The sequence below is a fragment of the Cariama cristata genome, unplaced genomic scaffold (assembly GCF_000690535.1).
Source record: "Cariama cristata isolate BGI_N322 unplaced genomic scaffold, ASM69053v1 scaffold7670, whole genome shotgun sequence".
Classification (NCBI taxonomy): domain Eukaryota; kingdom Metazoa; phylum Chordata; class Aves; order Cariamiformes; family Cariamidae; genus Cariama; species Cariama cristata.
In genome coordinates, this window is record NW_009595177.1 from 1 (window position 1) to 10,276 (window position 10,276).

A 10,276-nucleotide genomic window follows, 5' to 3' on the forward strand; every position below is an offset into this window, starting at 1 on the left:
GTGGCAAAACCACCTTGACCAACAGAATCGTCAAGGCGCTCCCCAACTGCTGCGTGGTCCATCAGGATGACTTCTTCAAGGTAAGCTGAGCTCCTCCCCTTCTTTAAAACATTAACTGCTGCTTGTAGACGTAGTCATAGTTGTAGTAGGTCCCTGCCGTAAGTTTTATGTACTTGTGCATGCTTTCCAAGTAAGCTGTGACAGCTTAGGAGCAACACACTTTCTGATTTTCATTTTTTTCCCCTTAAATATATATACTTAATTTTTTAAATGACTCTAGAACAGGTGAGGAGATACCAGGGTTTACAAATGTCGGTATCTGTCAGCGTCCACAGAAGTGGAGCTTGGCACAGCTGAGCACAGAATGGTTGCAGCAAAGGTTCCTTTAGTTTTAACAACAGGTCTAACTTTAGGTCAAACTACTGATTTAAGTTAGAGGTTATTTACTGTACTCTGCACAAATAATTTTCTCCATGTTGGGTTTTCCTCCTTATTTTATTTAAATAAGAATGTTGTGTCTAAATAATACTTTAGGATTTAAGCATTCCTACACTGCTTTAAATACAGAAAGATGGTTGTATTGGGGAGCTTTGACAGCTCTGTATCAGAAACCCAATTAAAAGATTGCTAAAGATGGATACAGAGGACCTGTGAACCCCGTTACTAAACCCTGTAGGCTGCAGCCATTTCACAGGAATTACAACAGAGCTGGACCCCACCATATGTGGAAGTCCAAGAGATGTGGCAACACACTTTTGAAGTAGTTGTATGTTGTCCCCTGACACATGAGGTGCTCCAGCATGGTCGGTTTGTCCTGCCTTTTTGGGAGCACATGCTGCAGGAAACAGAATGAGACGCTGATTTGGAAGAGCTTCATTGCCAGAAGCCTCATGCACAAATTTGGGCAGACATGAGCCCTTAAAGTAGAGGAGGAATTCCATTTTTGACTTTCCATAAAGATCTGTAACTCCTCACTAGTGGGTTTAGCTGGCAAACGCTGATGCAAGTGAAGCTGTAACTAAGTGACCAAAAGTCATGCTATGCTGACCTGCATTTTTAGTAGAGCCGTTAGGAGTTAAAAATAGCTATGCTTGAACATGTAAATTTTAGCAGTTACCTAACACTGTATTTACATTTTAAGTTCTTATATGTTGACTTATAAACAGGGGCCTGTAGTATTTTGGCTAATAACACCACATCAAATTATTAACCTAGAACTCTTTGTCCAAAGTGGCTTGACTGAGCCAAGAAAACTTTTCAAAGTTCTTGGGGTTGGTGAAAGGTGGGAACTTAAATTTTAATGTAGTATCTGTAATTGTTTTATTAAGTGAACACGTGCTTTATTGTGTATTGCAGTAGTGTCCAGGTTGTGATCGGATCTTAGGTAACTGATCACGCTGAGTTTGCAGCAATGTTTTATTGCTCACTATATTTCAGCCACAAGATCAAATAGAAGTCGGGGAAGACGGCTTTAAACAATGGGATGGTAAGAGCAGTGCTCGCTATAGGATGCAGTAATGTATATTTTTCCTAAGTATTTCTTTTTAATTATTAAAGATTTAACAGTAAATTTATGTAATTTCAATTTTACAAGTTCATTCTATACTATACTTTCCAGCCTACGTGGTTTGTGGTATTTGATTGTATACCTTTTTCCCACCCATCCCCTTTCTTCTAACTAGTGTTGGACTCCTTGGATATGGAGGCAATGGTGAGCACTGTGCGTGCGTGGATTGAGAACCCAGTGAAGTTTGCCCGTTCCCACGGGGTGAATGTTACGCCTGGCTCTAAAGAGCCAGACTCCAAAGATATCCATATATTGGTCATTGAAGGCTTCCTGCTTTATAATTACAAGTAAGGTTTGGGGAACTATTAACGGTTTGCCAGGGAAGAATACTAGATCTCTAGCACCAGGGCTAAAACCTCCTTTTTACTAATATGCCCTTCCTGTCTTGTTCTGAAGTATCATGTGTATGAATTTCTCATGTAAAATCCACCAGTAAATGCTGGTAAAAGTGAGGTGCACAAGGTGACTTTCTCAAGGTAACGTAGGAAGTTCTCATTTAGGGCACACCCTTGAATTCTAGGGCGTGGGGAGCTTTAGACCAGAACTTGTAAATACTGAGCCAGCAGTGAAGGCACACGCTTCCCTCCTGGTCTCCCACCACAGTGCCTAAACCTTGACCTGAGAAGGTCCTTGATGAGAACAAGGAGATAATCCATTCTGCGTTCACTACTTGGAATCACTCCTGGAATTTAGGAATAGTTCTCTCATATGATAAACATGCTTGTTTAACACTGACTAAATTGAGCTTAGTAATTGTACATTGGAGCAAAGATCAATGTTGTTTTGGTTTTTTTATATGAGGAAAAAATGCTTGGCAGGAAGATGAGGAGACTAGACTAGCAATGAAGAGAGATAAAACTTGCAATAGCTAAGTATTTAAACTTCAGAAAATCACACGCTATAAACATGACAAGCAAAAGATTCTTGGCTCCAAACTAGAGTTTTGCTTACAAAACTCTTTCAAGAGAATAAGCTGTGTGTGACACTTAGCAAAAAATTGAATTGTTTATAAGCTGTACCATAAGACAAGCAGCACCATTCCAGCTTTCCAAACTGAATGGAAAATGTAAAATGGCAGTCTCGGACTAGCCATACCAAGAATGGCCAACTGGAGATTGCGCTGGCAAACTGCCGGCTGTTTTTGGCCTGTCCCCCGGGAGGTAACTCGGGATCTCTCCTGAAGGTTACAAATACCTCTGAAGTGCCCCGTCTGGTTAACAGGAGCCTTTCCTTAGTCCAGAGGGAGTATTTCATCCACAGACCGGGAGCTTGCTCAGTTCATGCTATATTAAGCATTTATGCAACCCTCAGCAGGCTTTTAGAAGTCTGTCAGTCCCACTAGCTTTGAACGAGATTTGCTTTAAGGATTTTTCTGGCTTTATTTTCTTCAGCCTAAGAGGAGCACAACGCAGTAAGCTGTGGTTGAGTTAACTCCCTGTATTTCTGGAAAAGAACATGAGCTGATGAGTTGCCTTGTACCAAATCTGTGTGCCCATGCATGTTTTGACAGCTTGCTTCAGCACAACAGGCCAGACAGTTTGATAAGTCAGTTCGTGTCAGATCGATGAATTGCAGCTTTGGTCTACTGCAAGCAGAATTTGAAATGATCTGAAAGAGTCACGGTTCACCCCGCAGGTCTTCCCAGCCCAGTGTCTGATCCTCCACAGTAACTAGTAGCAGGTATTCGGGTGGGAAAAGTACCTGGCATACCATTCTGACCCTCAGAAAACAGCATTCTCCATGGTTTATAGCTACTAATAAACCTACTGGACATTAGATTGTGTCTTAATGAAAACACTTACACTTCTGTTGTCTACAATAGACGCAAACAGGAGAGAGGCAGAAAGGTTTTTATGGCTTTCAGGGGTGACTTAACACTTTTCTCTATCAGAAAAAAATAAATGGACATGTTCTTTCCTTCTACCCTACCCTAGACCACTGATAGACCTATTTGACATACGCTACTACCTGGCAGTTCCATATGATGAATGCAAAAGGAGGAGAAGGTAAGAAGATTCTTTCATGTAAGTCTAATCCTTCCTTCCAATAAAGACTCTCTACTAGAGGCAAGCCTGCAATGTTGCAATTAATGGGATATATTGGTGTCATGAATTGGAATTACAGTTGAAAATTTTAATGCAAGTGGAGAAAGAGACTTTCATGTGGCATTTTCGGGAACTTTAGGTCTGGCAGTTCCTTTTGTGTGGGTTTTATGAAGACCAGCACATCAGTGCAAAAGGAACAGAGTCATTGCATGCTTCCCTGTGAGCATCAGTAAACCCTCAGACTGCTTGCTTTGCCTTCATCTGCTACCTGGAGCTTCTGTAACCACTCTGGGTGCTTAAATAAACTTCTTGTGAAACATAGACCAATATCAACCTGAAATTGGACTCTGCTAATCAGCTTTTGTGTAAATGCAAAAAATTATTAACTTCAGGCACTAGCAGTGTGCAAGAGGCAGCATGATGCCAGTAGTCCTGATGTTCTTTTCCCACTTTGCTATTTGCAGCACACGTAACTACACTGTTCCTGACCCACCAGGTCTCTTTGATGGACACGTCTGGCCCATGTACTTAAAACACAGGAAAGAAATGGAGGACTGCGGTGTTGATGTTGGTAAGCCTCCCTAAACTCAGATCCTTTGGCATTGTGCTTTGGATTTTAAGGAAGTCAGTAATTTAATTCAAGGAAACTTTAACTGTAATGATGCAAGAAGCTATTTTTACTACAAAGTTGTAATCCTGACCTACTTTCTGTCCAAATAAATATATGCGGCTTTATAGCTAAGAACTTCTTCCCTTTGTTTCATATTACAAACACTTGGGCGCACGGGGAAGAAAAACCACGGTCTTTATAATGGGATAAGAGAGATCTTTTTAGGATGGTTCTGTTTTTCCAATTGGAAAATAAGTTGTCATTTGGGTCAATAGGGTATGAAATATTTTAAAACTCATCCTCAGAAACTTTGTTCTGATCAGGAACCTACAGCCTGACTTCATCTTTTTCCTTTCAGTTTATTTAGATGGACTGAAGTCTAGAGATGAACTTTACAATCAAGTTTTTGAAGATATTCACAACAAGCTTTTAAATTGCTTATAGGTAAATATGTCCCTGCTTCTGAGGGGTTGAAACATGAGGGACTGACTGCTGGAAAGAACCCGGTCTTACTCTTGGATAGTCATACTTTCCCTTCTTGCTTTGCAGGGTCTCAGAAGACCTGAAAGACCCATGTACAGGATGATGTAAATAGTATTTTGGAAGTTGGAATAAGGGTTTATTTGTGTAAACTCTTCTTATACTGTCCTTTGGAAAGTATCTTTTGTATATAATTGAAAAACGAAGATAACTTATTCACAACTCTGTGATGGACAGGATTGTTTTGTTCTGGGTTTTTTTAATTTTCTTATTTTATATTCCACTGGCTTAAGCATAAGTTGAAAATGCATTTTTGTAATGGAACAAGGAGAGCTGCATTGGGAAAACAACTGATTTTTTTTTTTTTTGCTTATGTGCTTCTGCAGATATTAAGTCTTTATGTAATGGCTTGTTTGTAATGTCATCTCTTAAATTCAGTAAAAATCAATTTAAAATCTTTTTTTTGAGATCTTGTTTTAATATGTCATTCACTTTTACTGTAGTAGAAATAGGCACAAAACTCCTGCAAAAAACACCAACAGCCCCTGCTTTTTCATAGGGCGTCTGAGATTTTGTACCTGTGCAGCCTCAAACCTCCTTCCATCTGTCTCTGCTTTGGCTGAAGTGATAACACTGGCCTGGAAGCCTAGTTCAGACATCCCAACAGGAGTGAGGTTCTCGGAGGTGCTTACAGGAGGGGAACAGCACTTCAGATATTTTTTTTTAAGTGCTGGTATGAAACCAGTTTTATGTCAGCCTCAGCTTTGCTGCATTTCTTGCTTCACACTTAAAACAAATTAGCACATAAAGATACTATGGCCCATTTCACCCAACAGTTGAGTGCTCCCAAGGTGAGAAGTTTGAACAGCAGCCTCTAGTTCTGCCTTTACAATCCAAACAAAAACATTATTTGGTCCTAAATTTTCCAGCTAGCCAAACCTCAGGAGGTGGAAATGGCTGTATTTCTGAATTTAAAATCCAGAAGGCAAAGTGGTGGGATTTCCCAGGGAATGAAAGTAGCAGCCTTGTATTAAAAGTGCACTATCATAGGAAACTTTTTCAGGAATTAGTACTGAAAATGCCATCCTAAGTTCAGTTTGAAGAAAACAGCACTTAAACCCATCCTTGGAGTACATGTGCAGTCTATTTACCAATAGCCTTTTTGTTAAGTCGCTGTGAAAGCCTTCCAAGGAATCTGTTCGGTAGAGAGCTGTCCTTTATACTCCTGTGTAATCTGCCCTTGAAATGTGTCCTGCAGAGGAGCTTACATCCAAGTAGGTCACATCATACTTTTGGCAAAATCCTGCATTAAAGTGCCAGATATCCCATTACAACTCTGTAAAATGTAGGCATAGGAGGTTCTCTTTTTTTTTTGTGGAAACTCCACAGATTTCTTATTCATCCATGCTCTCCCTTTCTAGCAAAATGAAGTAAAATATCAGTGGCAATAATTTAACTGATTTTTCTGTTGGTAGGCTTTCTCTCAGTATTTCAGTGAGATAAAAAAAGCCTCCCCTTCCAAGCAAGACAGCACAAAAGTAATGTGGCAAACAACTGGAATATTGAAATAAATCATAACTGAGCACAATGTGCTTGAGAAAGGAACGGGGATATTGTTCCTGAAGCAAAGCTGAGTGGTAGACTTATGTTCCTGCTTATCACATACTTTCTTTGAGAACAACGTTCTGCCCGAGTTTCCTCCTGTATGAATAGCACAACTCCTATTCTTCACCAGGCAGAACCTCCACCCGCGAGAGCCAAGCAGTGACCTTCACCCAAGCAGCGCTGCAGGAAGCACGAGTCGCACAATAGTGAGCGCTTCAAAAAACCTCATCTCCTCTTTGCCCCCTCTGCTCAGACGGGTCTGCAGTGCTGCCAGCCGCGCCTGCGGCAACATTGGCACTCACCTGTGCTGGGGACAAGAGCAGCTCGCTGCAGCTGCAGAATAGAACAGAACAGGCTAGAACGGTTTGGTGGGAAGGGACTGACAAGGATCATCTGGTCCGACTGCCTGACCACTGCAGGGCTGACCACAAGTTAAAGCATGGTGTTAAGGGCATTGTCCGAATGTCTCAAACACTGCCAGGCTTGGGATGTCGACCACCTCTTGAGGAAGCCTCTTCCAGGGTCTGAGCACCCTCTCCATAACAAAATGCTTCCTCATGTCAAGCCTGAACCTCCCCTGGTGCAGCTCTGAGCCATTCCCAGGCATCCTGTCCCTGAATCCCGGGGAGAAGGGCTCAGCACCTCCCTCTCCACGTCCCTGCCTCAGGAAGCTGCAGAGAGCAAGGAGGTCTCCCCTCAGCCTCCTTTTCTCCAAACGAGACAAACCCAGAGCGAAGCCCTGGTTGCAGCATTGTCCTCGGCTAATGGCTCCACGCTAATAATAAACTCCCCATGCCGCTCTGTGCCTGGTAACTAACGGAGCTTAAATACTGTGGTGAGATAGGTGAGCGTGTTGAGATCTGTCAACCCACTATTGAAACACGCCGGCTAAAGATAGGAAGTGCCATTAAACTGATGTCCTAAAGCACATGCAGCACACCACACATAAAAGGTTCACCACGTTAAAGTACAAAACCTCTCACGGGGGATGAGTGTGGTGATCTTTTGGGCACTAAAATAACTTGGCTGTGGTGTCAGCACAGCTCATTTCAGAAGAGTTTTGGGCACGCCTTAATTAGAAACATTGCTCCAGAAAAGCAGCTGCCACAGATTAGCAAGAAGTCACCCCAAAACCCACCAAGCCTATTTCAAGGGGTTTTTTAAACAGCCTGGTGAAGCAACCAGAAGGAAGTCAGATCCACCACCTTGTCCTCATGTTACACCAGTATTTTCTGATTGCTTGGCCGGAACAGGGACGCCACAGCCAGAAACGAGACGCGAATACTGATGGCATCACCCACACTTCCACAAGCTATAAAAAGGCATATTTGTGTGCAACCCTGTGCGTGCCTGGAGAGACCCACAAAACTATAATTACACTGTTACACAGCCAGGCACTCATCAGTGGCAAAGCTGAGGAACGCCTGGGCCAGGGACAGTGTGCTGTGACTTGTCACCGATACCTTGTAAGTCCATTTGACATCGTTACATGGAGCGTTTCCCGCAGATTAGCTGCAACTCTGCTCGTTGGCAGAAAAAAAAAAAAGCGGCCTCGGTTCCCCAGCGGGATCTGGCACATAATTTCCATTAGGGTTTCCCCCGTGTTAACAGATGGATTTAACCCTCACCTGATAAGCTGTGCAAAACCATTTTGCTTTCATGAAGATATATAAGGGAAAAGACATCGCGCTCCCTTCAAGCCAGCCTCTAGGAAGCAAAAATTGAAGCCTAAAAAAGGCACTTTAATATTCTCTGCCCACGGAGAACATAAAATGCCCCAGGGCTGCAAAGAGGGGAACCGAGGCAGAACGTCCCAGTACATCACACTGCCGGAATCTCCTGGGGACCAGCACACCCCCTCCTTTCTGAGCACCACCCTAGTTCCTATAGTGTTTAGTGTTAGCCCAGTCCCTATAGTATTTACCTCCTGGACACTTTCTTCCCGGTAAATCCTCCCCCAAGGTGAGTGTCAGGTATTTCCCCCCTTTCTTGCAGCTCTACGTGGTACCTTGAGCAGCGTGCTGAACTCATGCCAGTACTCTGCAATCTCAAACCCTCTAAAGCAGGTCACCCTGAGCGCAGCGGCAACAAAACCCACCCCAAATTCTGCTTTTTTTAAAAAATATTTTGGTGTTATCTTGTGCATCCACCAGGATGAGATCTCCTGCTACCACCCCCTCTGGAGCAGCATACCTGCCGGGCAGCCAGGGAGGAGACGGCTGTGCTGGCCAAGGGGAATGGCCAGCGACTTCCAAGAGCCTTTCGGGAGCACGGAACAGAAACCCACGGCACGACGAGCATCTGGGAAGCCTTAGCACTATGTGAACTTTGCACAGCTCAGGAACAACTGTTGCTATAGGATTTCCATACATCTTTTCACACGCTGGCTCTGGTGACGAATCAGTTCTGCAAGAGCGGATCAAATGCCCAGGACTCCAGCTGAATCTGCACCCCAAAGCCTCCCCCAAAATCCCAGTCCCAAGAGAGAGGATGACAGCCTCAAGCCTCCCAGCCAGGCTCCGGCATCCCCCACCACAGCCGGAACCCCCCTCCAGCCATGGGGGTTGCACCCTGGGGCTGCAGCACGGATCCTGCTCTGCCCTGGGATGCTGTCACCAGCCAGGCAAGTCACGCCATCATCCCTGGATGCCAAAGCACCTTGGCCTGGAAAAACGGAGCAGACTAAAATTATCCCCAGGCCCGCGTGCCCCACAGGTTGGGATGAAACCTACACCCCGCGGGACGTCAGCGGGCAGTGGCTGGCATGCAGGGCTGCCTGACGGCTGGCACAGATGGAGGCATGGGGCACGTCTCCTCCGCCCGGGCTGTGCCCGTCCCTCTGCCACCCCAGACCCTCAGACAGCTGGGGGGAAAGCACTGGAGTGACAAAAACCTAAATTGAGTAAATCCCCTCAGCTCGGAGCTCATCTGGAGGAAAACTCACTGCTGGCTCCCCTGCTGTGGGGGCTAAGATTGAACTCTTGCCATCCACTGGGATTTGGCCGGTGATTCCCCCAGATCAAATTCAGCTGGATCTTGGCTCCATCACCATGAGGCCGTGGGCAGCCGGAAACCCCTCGGTGCTCCCGGCGGAAACCTGGTCCCAGGCTCTCACGCATGCTCCGCGGAAAGTGGCAGTTTGGGACCTTGTCCCCTGCTGTCCCTGTCCCCAGGAGGCCAGGGCGAGGGGAGGGGGTCCAGCCCATGCTGGCTCCCCAGCCCCAGCCCCCAGCTGCTCTCCCACGCTTGCCAGTGATGGCAGAGCCCATCAGCTCTCCCTGGCCCCGATAACATTGGGGCTAATTCCTTATCCACTCTCTTCCCATGCAAAACGGGATCTGGCTGGTCTCCTGCAAACAGGAGACCCTGGGGAAAAGGGTAGGGACCCCACAGAAACCCTAGGACCCTCCCCACACCCAAAGACCTTCCCCGAGCCCCAAATCCCATAGACCTTCTGCAATTCCCAGAACCATCTCTCAGCCTTCCCTGAGCCCCTCAGACCTCCCCTGAGGTCCGAGGAAAGAGGGGCTGGGGGGTCCCCCAGCCCAGGAGCATCCCACCCCCCCGGGAGCCCCCTCCAAGCCCGCAGGGAGCTCACCTACCAGCGTTGGGGCTGATAAGGCAAAAAAAAAAAAGCACCTTTCTCCTCCCAAATTAAGGAAATTCCTCTGGGACAGGAGCCCAAACACCATTTGGGGGCACAGCAGAGAAGCTGTCACCCCACGGCGCGTCCTTGCCCCCTTCCCACTACCCGTCCTTCCAAGGCAGGAGCCAAGGCGGCCGCCCCGGTACAGGGAAACCTTTATTTTGTTAAAAGGGGGAGCACCCGGTGGGACCAAGGGCTGGGGTGGGAGGCAGAGGGGTGCTATGCCCCAGGGGGAATGGGGAATGGTAGGGGTCACCCATGGGGCTGCAGCGTGTTGGGCCGCACAGGAATTGGTCCTTGGTCATGGCTCACGCATGGCAGAC

General features: G+C 45.9%; 1 protein-coding gene across 1 annotated transcript; it reads left to right on the forward strand.

Moving 5' to 3' along the window:
- Positions 1–5: 5 nt before the first annotated feature.
- On the forward strand, positions 6–4,666 carry NMRK2 (nicotinamide riboside kinase 2; the record flags this gene model as incomplete). The annotated part of the gene is made up of 6 exons (XM_009700976.1): positions 6–80; positions 1,438–1,486; positions 1,683–1,854; positions 3,502–3,573; positions 4,077–4,183; positions 4,581–4,666. Coding segments are annotated over 6 exons (561 nt in total), but the record flags the coding sequence as incomplete, so codon positions are not given.
- Positions 4,667–10,276: the final 5,610 nt, after the last annotated feature.